The sequence below is a fragment of the Phoxinus phoxinus genome, assembly GCF_949152265.1.
Source record: "Phoxinus phoxinus genome assembly, chromosome: 6".
NCBI lineage: Eukaryota > Metazoa > Chordata > Actinopteri > Cypriniformes > Leuciscidae > Phoxinus > Phoxinus phoxinus.
Genome location: NC_136881.1, coordinates 1074325 through 1092376, shown reverse-complemented (window position 1 = coordinate 1092376; position 18052 = coordinate 1074325). Strand labels below are relative to the sequence as shown.

At 39.2% G+C, this 18052-nt stretch overlaps 2 protein-coding genes across 6 annotated transcripts in view; one reads left to right on the top strand and one right to left on the bottom strand.

Moving 5' to 3' along the window:
• Positions 1–4194: 4194 nt before the first annotated feature.
• LOC307000997 (C3a anaphylatoxin chemotactic receptor) lies at positions 4195–11103 on the top strand. 2 transcript variants are annotated; one of them, XM_079617078.1, is made up of 3 exons: positions 4195–4333; positions 5736–5856; positions 8831–11103. In XM_079617078.1, exon 3 carries the CDS (start codon positions 8838–8840, stop codon positions 9906–9908), a length of 1071 nt encoding a protein of 356 aa, XP_079473204.1. In that variant the 5' UTR covers positions 4195–4333; positions 5736–5856; positions 8831–8837; the 3' UTR covers positions 9909–11103. The 2 variants fall into 2 exon arrangements, with proteins under 2 accessions (XP_079473204.1, XP_079473205.1); XM_079617079.1 differs by lacking the exons at positions 4195–4333; positions 5736–5856 and adding an exon at positions 6021–6347.
• cenpq (centromere protein Q) overlaps positions 11101–18052 on the bottom strand; it is a 14299-nt gene continuing 7347 nt past the window's right edge. For all 4 annotated transcript variants that reach the window (XM_079617080.1, XM_079617082.1, XM_079617081.1 and 1 more), the window contains 4 exons: positions 17821–17950; positions 15630–15749; positions 13663–13740; positions 11101–11325 (listed from right to left, as the gene is read on the bottom strand). In XM_079617080.1, coding sequence (XP_079473206.1) covers positions 11176–11325; positions 13663–13740; positions 15630–15749; positions 17821–17950 — 478 coding nt within the window. In that variant the 3' untranslated portion in view covers positions 11101–11175. The remainder of the gene's footprint in view (positions 11326–13662; positions 13741–15629; positions 15750–17820; positions 17951–18052) is intronic.

The window sequence follows — 18052 nt, the reverse complement described above, 5'->3', positions numbered from 1 at the left end:
CCTTTTAACAGTTAAGGGGTTCCCCGAGCCCATAGTCATCTGTCAGTGTTGTCTTCCTTCTCCGTGATCACAAGTTTGGGTCCTTTCAATATAAAAGTCTTCTCTACTGACTGACTCGCTCATAAACACAGTCTTTGCCGCCATCCATTGGCGAAATAATGTATGTCACTTCTGTTGCTGTTTACAGTCAGGGACTACTTTTTCCAGCGGAAGGAAGGCTTTTAATGATTTTACTTCATGAAAGTTGCATAGATACATATTTTTCGGCTTTAATGTTGGTATTGTGTGGTCACCGTTTTATAAAAGCAATAAGGTACGAGAGGCTAGTGCTGTATCGTGAATAAGTCACGGCAGAAGGGGTTAACAACGCACTCCAGAGATACAGCACTAGCCTCTCGTACCTTATTGCTTACATATACACTGCTCAAAAATAATAAAGGGAACACTAAAATAACACATCCTAGATCTGAATGAATGAAATAATCTTATTAAATATATTTTTCTTTACATAGTTAAATGTGCTGACAACAAAAAATCACACAAAAATGATCAACGGAAATCAAATTTTTCAACCCATGGAGGTCTGGATTTGGAGTCACACTCACAATTAAAGTGAAAACCACACTACAGGCGGATCCAACTTTGATGTAATGTCCTTAAAACAAGCTCAGTAGTGTGTGTGGCCTCCGTGACCTCTACAGCGCCTGGGCATGCTCCTGATGAGCTGGCTCCTGGTCTCCTGAGGGGTCTCCTCCCAGACCCGGACTAAAGCATCCGCCAGCCCAGCTGTGGTGCAACGTGGCGTTGGTGGATGGAGCGAGGCATGATGTCCCAGATGTGCTCAATTGGATTCAGGTCTGGGGAACGGGCGGGCCAGTCCATAGCATCAATGCCTTCCAAATAGCAAATTTTGTGCCGCCAAAGTCTTATTTGATCGGTGAGTAATGTAGATGAACTGCCGCGCTTGTGACAGGGCGCATGTTTAACTGAAAGAACGAGCAGAGAGAGAGAGAGAGAGAGAGAGAGAGAGAGAGAGAGAGAGAGAGAGAGAGAGAGAGAGAGAGAGAGAGAGAGAGAGAGAGAGAGAGATTGAATCACTTTTATTTAAAACATATAAGTGAAACCAATCTGTGTTGCCACTAACACTCTACATTCCACAATCTCAATTACGGGAAAAACACACACAAAACCAACAAAAAAACAAATTCAAAATAAATATAAGAGAAAAAAAAACAACCACCATATGACTTAAAAGGTCAACAGTAGATCATCATTTTCATTAACTGTGCATAACACTCCATTTATGGCCCAAGTATTCACAAACATTGGCAAACATCCAACCAGTTTGTAATATGCATATTCTATCCTGAGCCTTGATGCTACCAACCCCTTGAACATCAACAAAGGATCTAATGAATCATTACCAAGCATCTTATTTTTCCTGGTTTTCCAAATAGAGAGTTTGGCAATTCCAAACACAACATTTAATAAAACCAAAACATGTTTACGGCTAACAGAGTATGTTGGCCCAAAAATAAACAATTGAGGAGACAAATCTTCACCTAAAGATGATTCATTTACAGAACAAAAAAATCGATCCATTTCGATGACTTTACTCCAGTAAGATGATGTGCATACAGAGCTTTTTTTCCGGCAGACTCAAAACTGTCCAACTGAGGGGTTTTGAAGGACAGTAAAAGATTTTCTTCCTCAGGCCAATCCCTTATGCCAGCAGCTACCGTCAAGGATGGAAAAGCATAATCACACCCGACCATCCATTCTTCAATATGATTAGATTTCTTGATAAAAAGTCTTTGATCATAATTCAACTCTCCAAACACTTCATCAGTAATTTGTTTTAAAAAACGAACAGATTTTATCCCAGTTCTCTCACCCAGGGTATCCAAACTGATGCTTAAAATGTGTCCAAGTTTTACACATCCAGCAGCTATCAGCCGCGATGACAAATTGTCAGAACACAAGTGTCTGGAAGGTAAAAAGGGGTTCTGGAACAAAGGCTCTTCCATCAGCCACAAGCCTGCATGTACTCCAGCAGGTCTTGAGACAAAAAACACTTTCCAGGCTTCCATCATAGATCTGTAGAAGGTCGTCAAGTCTTTCAAGGTTTTTTCATTCAGGTTCAATAAAAACAGGTGTTTGTCAAGTCCCATGTTGCCTGCTTTCCTCAGGAGGGCAACAGCAGTGTTGGACCAGACAATATCGCTATTATACAATAGTCTCTGAGCAGCATTCAGACGAAAGGCCATGAGTCTAGATTTAATATCCACAAGGCCTTGCCCTCCTTCTTGCACTGGCAAAAAGAGGACAGCTGATCGAACCCAATGCTGTCCCGACCAAAAAAAATTCACCAGCATCCTTTGAATGTCTTGGACTAATCCAACGGGAGGCTGTAACACACTGAATTTATGCCACAGCGCAGAAGCGTGTGATACACCAAGAAAGAAAGTCAAAGAGGTTTGGAATGAATGGTTTAAAGAAGCACAAAGCACAACACATCTGTGAGCAAATGTCCAGTAGAGAGAGAGAGAGAGAGAGAGAGAGAGAGAGAGAGAGATAAATCGACACGGTGGTAAAAGGTCGGAAGACCAAAGTTTCATGTGGAGCATTCGGAGATTTGCTGGTCTGAGGATCTCATCTCGGTACACCCCACACCATTACTGACCCACCGCCACACCGGTCATGCTGGAGGATGTTGCAGGCAGCAGAACGCTCTCCGCGGCGTCTCCAGACTCGGTCACGTGTGCTCAGTGTGAACCTGCTTTCATCTGTGAAGAGCCCAGGGCGCCAGTGTTGGGGAAATGCATTACAAGTAACTTGAGTTATGTAATCAGATTACTTTTTCAAGTAACTAGTAAAGTAACGCATTACTTTTAAAATTTACGACAAAATATCTGAGTTATTTTTTCAAATATGTAACGCAAGTTACTTTGTTTTCCCATTTATTGACTGACAGCTCTCCTGTCCTCATGTTGTGTGTGTGTGTGTGTGTGTGAACATGGTGTTTATTGTAGTTCTAGACTAAATGTGAGCATTTACACACTCATTGCACACAAAAATATTAAATATTCCTCAAAATAAATAAAATCAGTGAAATGCAGAATCAGAATACTATGCAAAACTCCAAATAACTAAATATGTTAAATAAAACATACATTTTTATGCATTTAAATGGTCACATTATTGACTAATGTACTTGCTTCTGACCTTCGATGATGCAGTTTAATAAGCAGAAGTGACTGTAGATAGATAGAAAGGTTTGCTCTCCTCTACTGTACACATGTCCTTCAGTCTGAGGATTATTATTTCACGTTTGGTGTGAAAGGGTCTTTATGTTTGCCCAAAATTATAACTTTTGTGTTATAAAAAAACAAGCCCAGCCCAGGTGGGGAAAAAAAGTAACGCAAAAGTAAGGTAACGCATTACTTTTCTAAAAAAGTAACTAAGTAATGCAATGAATTACTTTTTAAGGGAGTGACCGCACCGCCAGCGTTCAACAGTGACCACACCATCAGCCAGAAGCACTGAGAAGCGGTCTGTGGTCACCAGCACTCCTTTACTGGGGCGTCTTGCTAATTTCCTCTAATCTCCTCCTGTGGTCTATTCCAGTTGCACAACAGCATGTGACATTGATCGTCTATCAGTGTTGCTTCCGAAGTGGACAGTTTGATTTCACAGAAGTGTGATTGACTTGGAGTTACATTGTGTTGTTTAAAGTGTTCCCTTTATTTATTTGAGCAGTATATATATATATATATATATATTAGGGCTGTCTAAAGATTAATCGTAATTAATTGCATCCAAAATAAAAGTTTGTGTTTACATAATATATGTGTGTGTACTGTGTATAATTATTATGTATAAATACACACACATTCATATATATATTTAAGAAATATTTGCATTTATATTATATATAAATATAAATGATTGTGTGTGTTTTTATATATATAAATAATACACAGTACACACACATATATTATGTAAACACAAACTTTTATTTTGGATGCGATTAATCACGATTAATCTTTTGACAGCCCTAATATATGTGTGTGTATTCACATAGTTGGAAGTACAAACAGTCAATGAGAGAACATGTGTGTATTCACATAGTTGGAAATACAAACAGTCGATGAGAGAACAACTCAGAAAGTGAGAAAGACTAAAAAGCCACAGAAAGTTGATAGTATCAGTGAAACCAACACGTCTGGAAATCGCTGACTCAGATCTCATGGTTTATTCATGCGGAAGTTTCAATACATCGAGCTTCCAGCGTCTCTCAGTGATCGAGCAGCCTCCACTGGACCAGTCTCAGGTAAAGCATGATTTGCATATGATAATAACTGAGAATGTATAGTTTTTTGAATTACTGTCACTGTTGCTCATATTAGGGTTATGGGTTTGTTCAGATTTATAAGTATTAGGCCTAAACATCAATAACTTTATACCAGTGTTTGTTTGTGCTCAAGATAATCTCGGGTTATTATAAAGTCCTCCTGCAGGCAGTCGTTTTATCACTTAAAACTCATGATAATCATATTTGATTGTTTTTTCCTGTGAAAAAAATTATGCCTTTAACTATGTTGAATGTAACTTGACCCCCTTTCCACATTTAGTATACGCAGTTCTATGAATATGTAAATGAGCCCCGCCTCCAATCACTCACACCAGCTCGGATTTCCCGATCCACTTGCTCAACTGTAGTAAACACATTTTTGGATTATTACAATAAATAATATGCAATTACAATCAAGTATTTTCTTTTAATGGCAACTTATGTGGCATTACTGCAAATCTATGGCGTTATTGCAATAACAAGACACTTCAAAAGACCTCAAACAACAACAAAAAACTCTAACTTTGACAAAAATACTGATTTCATTGAACGCATTTTATAATGTTTAAATATATATACATCACAAAAGCTGTTATAAGAGAAGTTAAAATGAATGGGTCTCTATGTGCCCCTGCTGGACAGATATGGTAATTACACTTTCTTTCTAAAACTCTGTTCTGCAGAATCTTCTCTAACCAGCAGATGGCAGAATTCTGTACCTCAAAATTTAATTTTGATCATCATTAGTGTTTTTTCATAACGTTTTTATATTTCATATGCATGCTAATGGTGCATTTTTGCAGTAAATAGGTAAAAAAAACTGAATATCCCGCTAAACACAGCATAAAAGTATAGATGAGAAGTATTAAATGTATCCTTTTATTATAATTTTTTTTATTTATCACTTCATTTATTTTTACATAATACAAAAATAGACTGAAGTATTGAAAAATACAACTAGCTGAGTTTTGAAATGCTGCCACCAAAATAAAATACAAATAAAAAATGACAAAAACAGAACAAAATGAGTAACATATTAACTAAACATATAAACTTTCAAAATATTATCTCAATGATACACTGATGAAATCACACTTTAATATTTTACATTGGCAAACACATTTTCTTCATAAAATATAAAAAAAGGTTAGTTTTACAGGTCTCGTTTTCTCTCCAAATCATTGTGTTTGTATAGATTTCACCTCTTCACTCAAATAATAAGTTTTTAATAAGCTAATAATAAGCAATAAACAAATCTGACACATGAATGAAGCACTAAGAAGACTATATTTAGTTCTATGGTGTAATAATGGTGACAGCGTGTTCATTAATGTTGTAATGGAGCCTAATAAACCCTCCTCTGTTGTCTTCCCTCTGATAGGTCCGAGCATAGGAAACACTCCTCTCTCAGTTTCTCATCACACACACACACACACACACACACTCGTGCTCTCAGACCTCTGAGTCAATCCATGCAAGTCCAACCACAGCCTCCACAGAAGGTAAGACTTACGCTTCTATAACTAACACTTCTAATTAAACGCTATAAAACGCATTTCCATAAAATAAAATCTTGTGTTTCTCAGAGAGATTAAGACTCTGATTAAAAAGCGGTGTGTGTAACGAGCACGTTCTAGATGAGCGGCGCTGCTGAAGGTGTGTTCACATACCAGGAATGCGTTATGGATGTGTGTAAACAGGTTGTGAACGGCTCTGCGTGTAAAAGTTCACATTCCTCAGCTCGCCGTTCGCAGGAACACGTACAGCATCATGACCCGACGACTTCCAGCCGAGCCGCCACGGGTCCGCGCGGCCTCACATCTCCACACGGCGCGTCTGTGCGGTTCTGGAACAGAAACACTCACGCACACGCTCAACTGCAATACTCAGAAAGCTTAATAACAATCTAGTACTATTCTGTAGCAATGCCTGAAACTCTGGACGTCTCGTGTTTATTTGATAAATGAAGAAATTGTTGCTTTAACTTAAAAAAGTAAGTAAGTAACTGGTTGCTTTAAGATAGAGTTCATTGAACTTAAACATTTGAGTTAGTACAAATGAGATTGAATGATCAACAGAATCTCAAAATATTGTTATCTGAACACATTAATTATCTAAAAAAAAGACAAATTGTGATAAATCATGAAAATATGTATTTTTACAGTGATTTAGGATTCAAAATCTACCTTTTTATGCACTGTAAAAAATTGTTGGTTTAACTTAAAAAACTTAAGTACCGTAACCTGGTTGCCTTAAAACTTTAAGTTAATTAAAATAAAAAAATTGAGTTGTTACAATGAGGGAGATTGGTTTAATCAACAGAAACTCAAAATATTATGTTATCTGAACCACATAAATTATCTAAGTTGATTTGAGAAAATTAAAAAAATGTGATAGCAAATCATGTAAATAATGTTTTACAGTGTGTAACTGACTTTAAAAAGTTATGACCAGTCTTGAAGAAAAAAAAATTTGATGACAAACTTGCAAGACCAGTCTAGGCTGTTCATACAACCAGTCATAACTTCTCCAGGTCAGTTACATAAAATAATATATACTGGTGAAACTGGAAAAATTAGAATATGGTGCAAAAGTTCATTTATTTCAGTAATTCAACTTAAAAGGTGAAACTAATATATTATATAGACTCATTACATGCAAAGTGAGATATTTCAAGCCTTTATTTGTTATAATGTTGATGATTATGGCTTACAGATTATGAAAACCTTTTGGGGTTTTCATAAGCTATAAGCCATAATCATCAAAATATCTCACTTTGCATGTAATGAGTCTATATAATATATTAGTTTAACCTTTTAAGTTGATTTACTGAAATAAATGAACTTTTGCACCATATTAATGTTTCCAGTGTCACCTGTGTATTGGTCAGATTTTAATCTGACTTGAATTTCAAACTAATTCTAATAGTTGTTAGCATTAAATAAAACATTAAATACTTCTTTACACTGAGAACTAATTTCATAATACTTTTCAGAAGAGAAGAGGAAACTGCACTTGCTTCATTTTTATCACCATTGAACACACATCCTTAAAAATAAAGTTTCCTTGCTGGTATTTATGGTTCCAAAAAGAACCGTTAAAAAAACAAAGTTCCCCAGTTGTGTTGGTAGAAAGTTATCTAAAATGTTGTGCTTCAATATGTAATTAATGGTTCATGATCACATTAAATATGTGTACCACTAATCACTCTGTGAGTTTAACAGTTTTGTAAACGAACATTATTGGCTGTTTTAATGACATTTTCGGACATGCCCATTGACTCCAATGTTAAATGGGTCCATGGCCAATTCTATTATAGTCAAAAACTCGAGAGAGGAACCATTGTCAAAAAAATGTTGTCCACCACTCTTGTTCATCCAAAACAAACTACAATATAGACTCAAGGTGTTAAATACCGGAATTATCCTTTAATGAAGCTAAGTGACATGATCAACGCAGCTAGAAGCTAACGTTACCGTTTTCTAATGTTAGGCTAACGTTACGTTACGTTAGAGATGTTAAAGATAACGTTCAAATTAGGGATGTCCCGATCAGGTTTTTTTGCCCCCGAGTCCGAGTCATTTGATTTTGAGTATCTACCGATACCGAGTCCCGATCCGATACTTCTATAATACGTACATAAAAAAAGAATAAAGAAGAGCGAAAAAACAGATCCAGGATGTTCCTTATTTTTTATTTAATTCACCTTATTTTAACATTCAACAACTCTGTTAACAAACAGAGCACTTCTGTGAGGTAGCTTGAACAATCAAGTAATAAACAACATAATTCTTCACTTTTGGTGATGTCAACAAAGTGATGTCATGCCGCACTCGTTGCTGTTTCTGTGTGGAGTCAAAAGGGTCTAACTCTGTGCCACCGCATAACTATAGATGTGTTAAAAAATAATGAGAATATATATACATTACATATATATCCGAGTCCTGATCGGGAGGTAACGTCCGATTCCGATCGAGTCTGAAACCACGTGATCGATTTCCGATCATGTGATCGGATCTGGACATCCCTAGTTCAAATGCGTTGTTGACTTTCCTCAGAACAGATGTAGACATCCTTGTCTAATTTATCCAGGTGTAGTTGGTGTTGTGGTATAACTTAACCCAGAGCACACACTGATCTCGGCTGTGATGTGGCTTGGGAAAGGGTCGTCGCTCGGCCGCTCGGGACACTAGTGGCGGAGTTGATGTACTCATGACACCGTTTGACTATTTTACACTTTAAATGACAAGAAAAAACATAAAAACGAATGAAAACTGACTAACTGCAAAGCATTTCAATGGACATGGAAGCAGAGAATATCCGAGTGTATTGGGTTAGCTATGCGCACTGTGATTGGTTCATTGCGTTTGGGGGCGTGGCTTAGCCATAGGTCAATTGCATCGTCAGTAAAAACCCATTTTGTAACCTTTATTTTTAAGAGTGCAATGCTTACAATATGTTATTGTGTTTTCACAGAGAATCAATGTCTACCGATGCGCCGATGAACGCCACCTCGTTCTCCAACGAAACCACCGTCTACCCCAGCGATGGCATGCGCGTCCTGCAGATGATCGTGACCGTGATGATCTTCATCGTGGGCGTCTCTCTGAACGGTCTGGTGGTCTGGGCGTTGGGGGTTCGAGTCTGGTGCCGGAATAAAGGATCAAGCCGCGAGACTCAAAGCGCCGACAGCTTTCGGATTTACGTCGTGAACCTGGCGCTTGCGGACTTGGTGCTGCTGCTACGTACGCCACTAATGCTGGGATACTTAGCGAACCACTTCTCTTGGACATTAGGGGAGCCCTTGTGTAAGCTGGTTATTTACTTGCGCTGCCTTGGATTGTACGCGAGCGCGTTCTTGCTGTGCGCCGTCGCGGTGGAGCGCTGCTTGTGTCTGCTTAGACCAGTTTGGGCGCGGTTGAAACGGCCTCGTTGGGCCGTGCCGTTAGCCTGCGCTGCCATTTGGGTGTTAGCCGCGGCATTCGCGTCACCTTACATTAGCACGGCTAAAATCATTCTCTGGGAGAACCGTAAGGCATGCATTGAAAGTGAATTGGAAGTAGGAAAAGCTTTAATAGTTGTGGAAACCGTAGCAGGATTCTTGCTACCACTTGTGATCTTCTTGTCTTGCAATATTGCGGTGGTTTTTTGCGCAAAGAAGGCCGAAGGCGCAGTGTCTTCGCCAACCTCGTCATCGGGACCAAACTACACATCCCAGCGTTTGGCTCGTCTCTACCGGGTCCTCTTCCTCACAATGCTCCTCTTTCTCACTTGCTGGGTGCCTTACTTTACGTGCCGCTTTCTAAGGGCTCTTGCGCACGATCGGCCGGACTGGAAGGAGGTCAAAGAAGGCGCGATTAAAGGCGCTTACATCGCGCTGTTTCTAGTGTACATAAAAAGTGCGCTCAATCCCATCATGTACGTGTTCGCGGCTCGTGGACTCGGGCGCACCGTTCGTGCGTCACTTCTCTCCACGATCGAGCGAGTCTTCAACGAGGAATTATCCGAGTCTTTACGGAGGAAGTCTTTACGGAGGAGAGACTCTCAGTTTTAGTGGAGCTTGAAGAGGCCGATCTGCCACAAGAATTGGACAACCAACCAGGGGTGTGTTTCCCGAAAGCATCTGGTCACGAGTTCCGTCGTTTTTAGCAGTTCAACGAGTCGTGTTTCCCGAAAGCATCGTTATAACGAACATTGGCAGACAGCGTCGCAGAGGTGTGTGTGTGTGAGTGACAGATCTCCACCTGCGGTCAGAAGCAGTTTCTGGTTTTTATAACATGTGGACTCAATAAATCCTGATCTTGAGCAGAATAATCAAGCTGGCATTCAGTGCAATCTATATCTTATATTTAGAAGACACACACGTCATTTACATCGTTTAGTTTGTCGAGAGATTTAAAGTGTAGTTTTGAAGAGTGTGTAAGAACGAGTCTATGAGTGAATCTGGAAATAAAGCAAAATAACTGAGAAAAATTTGAAATATTCCTCAGATGCTGTGTGTGTGATTTATATCCAAACATCGATCATTAATTATATCTCTGTCAGATTCATTAACAGTTATTACTCCACACCTGTGAGACACCATTAAGCAGTGCGGCTGAACGACCAATCTGCGGTTTCAGGAAACAGTCGAGACTCGCTAGTGGATTTCTTCAGCGATGGATATTGTGATAGTGAAGCCGCGAGTTACGTCGCTGTACGGGAAACACACCCCAGATCTCCTGTGCTCTGGAGTCGGCAAACGATACAACAATTGACAACAGGACTAAACCCGGTGTACCTCAGATCACATCCGGTATAAACCTCTGCACAAGAGACGGACTGAGACCATTGTATAACCATTCGATGGACATGAAAGCATTTCGGACACCAATTCTGAGTTATTATTATTTTATTTTTAATCGTGTGATGTATTATTGCAGCACTTTGCATTTCTACAGACTAGGCTTTCCCTCTGGACTTGCTTGCTTTGACTGAAGGCTTAATTTAAACTGTCCATGCAGTAGAAACTACTTTTCCAAGTCACCCAGATTATTGGCAGAACAGATAAACACACATTTAAAACTAAAACTTTGAATCAAACTAAAGACTATGCCGTATATGATCTGATAGAGCAGAGAAAGCTAAATCTCCTGAATTCCAGCGTGTGTGTTGATGTCGTTGCATTAATGCTTGAGATGAATGTAACTTCAGTGTCTAGTCCTCTATGCAAATTTGTCATTTTGAAATAAAAGCGCTGTTGTTTTGTTGATCGGCTGTTTGTGTGAGTGTGTGAGTGTGTGAGTGTGTGAGGCTTGAGAAACGGCCTCTCGCTGTGATGGTCAGTCCAGGGTTCTGTCTCTATGAGCTTGTGCTGAGTCCACCTGTTTATTAGCGAGCTCCAGGAAAGCCCTCGTGTCCCCGAGGACCGGCGCCGTCTGAAGAGCGCGGACCACTGCCGGAGGATTGGGGACCATCTTCATGAGCTGCTCCTGAAGGAACATGAACACACTGGTTTAGCAGATCACGTCACACGCCGGACCTTCATTACGCTGCGACGACCCCTGCATTTTGGATCCTGGGCGTAGTCAACAGAAGTAGTTAACAAACGCACATTGTGAACCACTTGCATAACAATTCTGAAAAGTGTTTAGTGTTGAAACTGCTTTTTATGTGTGTGTGTGTGTGTTGTTGTTGTTGTTCATCTGATTTATGAGGACACAAATGTGTATAATGACATGGTTATTACACTGGTATTACAACTTAAACGTGGTTTATAAGGACATTTCATGAGTCCTCATAATTCAAATAGCTTAAAAAACAAAAATGCTGAATGTTTCCTGTGATGGGCAGGTTTAGGGATGGGCACAGTGTAAGGTGTGTGTGTGTGTGTGTGTGTGTGTGTGTGTGTGTGTGTATGTGTGTGAGTGATGGGTAGGTTTAGGGATAGGGGCAGTGTGTGTGTGTGTGATGGGCAGGTTTAGGGATAGGCACAGTGTAAGGTGTGTGTGTGTGTGTGTGTGTGTGTGTGTGTGTGTGTGAGATGGGTAGGTTTAGGGATAGGGGCAGTGTGTGTGTGTGTGTGTGTGGTGTGTGTGTGTGATGGTAGGTTTAGGGATAGGGGCAGTGTAAGGTGTGTGTGTGTGTGTGATGGTAGGTTTAGGGATGGGGCAGTGTAAGGTGTGTGTGTGTGTGTGTGTGTGTGTGTGTGTGTGTGTGTATGTTGATGACTATGGGCAGATTATGAAAACCCCAAATTCAAAATGATAATATTGTAAAAAGGTGTTCATAATCTGTAAGCCATAATCATCAAAATTATAACAAATAAAGGCTTGAAATATCTCACTTTGCATGTAATGATTCTATATAATATATTAGTTTCACCTTTTAAATGAATTACTGAAATAAATGAACTTTTGCACCATATTCTAATTTTTCCAGTTTCACCTGTAATATATATATATTTATTTTGCTGATCCGTTAATGATCCGAACCGTGAATTTTGCGATCCGCTCGTCCACTAGCGACGGCCCCTTTATTTTGGATGCTAGTCCCATTAACAAACGCACATTGAAACCACTTGCATAACACTTCTAATAAGTGTTTAGTGTTGAAACTGCTTTTCCTGAAGAGATTGCATCAAGTCTGTCTGTATAACCCTGTCACTGAGCCATATAAGGAGAAGACATGTTTCTCAACATGAGTTCAACACTATAGGGTGTTGTTTCCGTGGAGATGTGGCGAGGAAGGTGTCAAAACCTCACGCTATACACACACACACACACACCATCATGACAAACACTGATGTTTCCACAACACACACACACGCAGGCCTGAGAACATTAACTCATTAACCACAAATCAAGCATTAAGAGCTGGTCTACACAGTTTTTCCATTTCATTGCGTACTTTTCCATTGCTTTTCAATGTAAACGCGAGATGTGTTTGAACGCTACGCTTGAATCTCGCACGTAGCGCTTCTTTTCCTCGCCTCACTGACCTCCATCTCACATTTCTGTGGTTACAATGTGAGCTGACTCCAAGATAACAAGTCAGTACCGTTTTATCATTAACAGAACTACAAGACACTACTTGTAGTCAAAGTAAACTCCAAATGTGAATTCCAAAGTGATGAAATCAATATTAATATCACTCAGATCGCAACCAAACGAACAAAACAACTTTTGGTCAAATATTTGGGAGAAATGTTGTTCAAATATGTCCCAATTCACCCGAAGTCAAATGTAATTACATTGTGCATTAAGGACCGTTAAGATTTTCAGAATTATGACATTATTTTCATGGTAAATAAACACATTTTCCCTGTAAATCATCATTAAATTACAACAATGCAACTTTACTTTTTAATTTCAATTTAATTTTTTTTATGATTCTCAGTATCACAATATTTTTTTTATTGAAATCAGCATTAAAGCAGTACGTAAATACTAAATATTTTCTGTAATGCAATATATAATTTCTTGCATTACAGTAATATTGCAACGTCAAAATATTAGTGATATTAATTTTATGGAAAATGTCCACAAATCATCATTACAGCAATAAACCTTTTTTGTCAATTCCATTATTCTTTAATAGTCTCACATTTCTTTAATACAATGTTTATTTAAATCAGCATTAAGGAAGCAAATATTAACATGTATAAAATTCTTTATGTAATGCATATTTTCTGCATTACAGAAACGTGAAACCTGCCAAAGAAATAATGCCATCATGCAAAAACAAAAACAAATTTGTCATTGATTTTGTGGTGAGATATGACTTATTGAAAGTAAACTGGACTGTTGTTCAGGTGAAGCGTGACGTACCTGTAGAGCCGGCTCACTGGCGGAGCGAGACGACACAGCAGGGACACACAGGACCGTTTGTTCTGACAGCTGGAGAAACTGGAACAGATCAAACACCACGGTCAAACCACAGACCGAAGCATCACGGCCTGTTCAGGTGAAGCCACTTCCCAGCAAGCAATTCTGCGATTAAAAGACGTCTAATAGCCGTCCAAACACAGCCATGACGTCTAGGCTAAAGCAAGGCAAAATTTGTGAAAATACAGTGAAAATTTTATAGATGTCTATTTACAGATGTAAATTTTATCCCAAAATGTCTAACCATAGCCCAAGAATAGACTAGTCATCAATTAGATAACATCTCAAAGAAATGAAACCTTGTAATCACGGTTGCTTTGCTTACATGATGGAATATCATACATCTCGCTAGTTATTTTGGCAAAAATCGAACCAAATTAAAGGTTATTTAAGCTAGACGTGGGTTACTCACAGCCGGACTATATCGAGTCTACAGTTAACATAAGTCTTATCCGGACGGCACTAGTGTAAGATGGAGAGGTGGTACAGTAATGATCACCAGAGCTTCTCAGTGACTTCAGTCCCGTCTGAATGAGCATCTCAGTGATCATCACGGACAATGCCAGTCAAGATTACGGCGACTTTTACCTGCAGTAAAATGACCTCGGGAAACACTAATCCCGTGCGAATAGACTGTTTCATCATTTCCTGTTTAAAAGTAGTTTTCCGCGGTTTCTCGAGTATGGAGACGCTTGAAAAAGCATCAGTTCGTTCAGACGCTGGGACAAACTCCAGTGTTTCCCACTCACACCATTCAGATCAGAGAGAAGATCGAGACACGACACTTCTTTAGCGTTAGTGCCTATTACCAACACAATCCAATCTGAAGTTAATTAATACATTGTTCGACCGGACATCACTGTTTTATACAAGTTATATGTGTTTGCGCACGTGATATCAGGAAGCGGCGTAACACACACACATGACGACAGGAGTGACGGCGGTGTGTAAGCGGGTTAATGCCCGACGAGGTGTCCATTGTCAGGTTTTAATGGACGACAGCGAGGTGTGAACCGGCCTCCGCCGAAGTCCATTAAAACCTGACAATGGACACCTCGTCTGGCATTAACCCGCTTACACCATGGTCACTTGCCAAATAAAACATTTTTAAAACATTAGTTTATATTTGAATTAGGCTAAATCTAGTTTTTACAAGTAATAACTTGCCTGACGATTTATTTAGCAACCGGAGATATTTATAGTCCGCTCAGCTAGAGTCCATTTCTTTTTGAACAATAAAGTCTCTGAGTGTATTTACTGCCCATTTCGTATTTTTTTTCGTGTTGATTTCATCTTTTTCATCTTCTATTTGATTCAATTCTCCCGGTGTTATCTCTTTGTGTCGTTTCTCCGTTTTATTTACATTTTTTCTTTCTTCAGCAGCATCCCAGTCGTCAAAGTTGTCATATTCTCCATAAATGTTAAAAGAAATAACGGAGTCGCTCATTGTTGTATTAGTAGGCTATGTAATATCTAACTAACGTTAGATGTTTGTTTTGATAGAGTTAACGGATACTTTGACTGCCTGTTGCTATGGTTACTCACAGCTGTTGTCGGCAGCGCATTTATTTATTAATTTCGAATGGTAAACAGACAGTTTCACCAGAACTACTTTACTAGGTGTCCTCTATCACTTTTTAACGGACACCCTGCAGCCAATCAGAATCGAGTATTCACCCAGACCATGGTATAAATCGAGTTATTCTCCCACTTCTAGTTTTACTGAGATCTCTGATCCCGTGTGAATTGGCCATTAATATTACAGACGTCCTGTGGTAAAATATCATCACTCCATCCACCCTTGTAGAGCTAATCCCGTCCGAATAGGACTATAGTTAGTTTAGCCGGTGAAACGATGGCTATTGCTTGCTGGGCTGTGTCATCATCACATCACTGAAGTGTGTTTGAACCTCCTGTGCTTTTTCCTCTTCATCCTCGAGTTTGCTTCTCATTATCCTGCATTTCTCCTCCAAACTCTCCCTCTTCACCTCCATCTCCTCAAGAGTGCTGACCACCGAGCGCAAGTTCTCCTGCACAGATCCAGCAAAGGTTAATCAAGTCATGTCTCCTCATCTATACAGCGCTTCAGCAATATAGAGTTTCACAGCAGCTTTACAGAGATCACAGGAGATTACAGGAACAGTGTTCAGCTTTACAGCAGATCTAGAGTAAAGTTACTGTCCAGATAAAGTTAGTTCTGATTGATTCACTTCCGCTGTAAAGATCATTAGTGATTAACTTAGCGGCCGCTAACACGACACCGTTCTCACAGAAAACTACTTTTAATGTGTTCTGGCCGTTCATTCACACACACCAGTGTTTGGTGCTCGAGAACACACACTCTTGAAACCGGTTCAAGGTGCAGGCGTTGAAAAATAAAAAATAATAATAAAGTTATCCCTGCAGCACAAACTTCAAAAACGTGTCCTAGTCTATAGATATGCGCGTTTGAATATATATGTGTGCAGGCGTGTAGTCTTTCTTTACAAATTGACCTCAAGAAGGCCTTAAAAATTCATAATATAGAATTTTTTTCAAACAGTTAAACAGCGCTGACGTGGAAACCAGGAGACACATTGTGCCGTGAATTACCTAGTTATGCCTAGCTCACACACTACAGGATGTTAAACCGTCGGGCGTAACTGTGCGGTTCACACTACATGACTCGCTCTCTGTGAAATCAGGAGTGTTCAAGTTGTTGAGCTGTTCACACACACGACACAACGTGATTGATCCGCAACAGGAGGTCACGCACTACACGAGTGGACAACAACTCTGTCACCCAACGATTATATCTTGTCTACAAACCACGATTTGTCACGTAAAATCTTGCGATAAAACGAACCGGAAATGACGCGATACAGCACGCTGCCACTACCCACGAAGAAGAACACAAGTACACAACACGCGAGTCTTTGTTTGAATATGGACGTCAGACAGAAATTAGTGCTGAAAACTGTTTGCGCAACGATTTGCTCTGAAAAAAAAAAAAACGCGTGTTTTCCCGGTGACCTCAACCCTTGCCTTGCTCTGATTGGCTGTAGCTCATGACATCACATGAGGTTGAGTCGTGCGACAGCTCCGGATATCTAGCATGCTAGATATTTGTCTGGGCTCGGCGACGCGTCTGCGAGCGTCTTTGATGTGTTGTTGGCTCTTTCATACTAACAGATTGGCGAGCGTTCATCGGCCGCTAATCCCCCGCGATTTGCACGCGATAACAACCCGACCTGTCGGCGAGCTCGACGATTAGCAAATCAGGCTTAAAATCCTGTAGTGTGAACTAGGCATTATAGGCTTTAAGTCCACAGATCAGCAACATTCACCGTGGACTTACTGTAGTAACACTCACTGTAGCCGTGGGAGTTTGGCAGGAATAGTGAAATGCTTTCCAGTACGTCACATCTTTATCCAGCACGTCAAAACTCTAATATTATCATATTTAAATGTTACTTATTTTTAATGTGATGACCAAAACATTATTTGTTCATCCTTCAAAGATTACCCTCATTTATAAAACTAAAAGTTTCAAGATGTAGAAAAACTTACACTTATTTTAAAAAAAAATATATATTTTAATAAATAATAGGGCTGTCAAAAGATTAATCGCGATTAATCGCATCCAAAATAAAAGTTTGTGTTTGCATAATATATGTGTGTGTACTGTGTATAATTATTATGTATAAATACACACACATTCATGTATATATTTAAGAAATATTTGCATTTATATACTGTATATACATTTATATAATTTATATTATATATAAATATTTTATATATAAATATAACCAAATTTTCTTAAATATATACATGATTGTGTGTTTTTATATATAAAAATAATTATACACAGTACACACACATATATTATGGAAACACAAATTTTTATTTTGTTTTTGACTGTGAAAACTAATATAATTTGTTGTTTGCCTTAATAAAGTGAAGAGAGAATAAAGGTTATAAAAAAAAAGTAAATAATTATCGATACCGAATGATATGAAATCATGATATGTATTTTTTATTTTGCCATATCGCACAGCCCTAATGTCAAATTTGTTAATGTCACGAACAAAACAAAGACGATCTTGCCCCGTTCATCACCTCTAGAGACTCGAGCGTCTTCTTGCCGTGTTCGGTTTTACTCCTCTCAGCTTTGAACTGATGGGACACGCGCATGACGTCTCCATGTTTACTTGGGGGAACAGGAAGCTGCGCACACTTGGCCAGGAACCTGCGGAAACATATTGTGGAAGAGTTATGGTAATATATATATATATATAACGATAACTACAGTGAACACAACCATGCTAAAGCTGACTAAAAAGAGGAATAC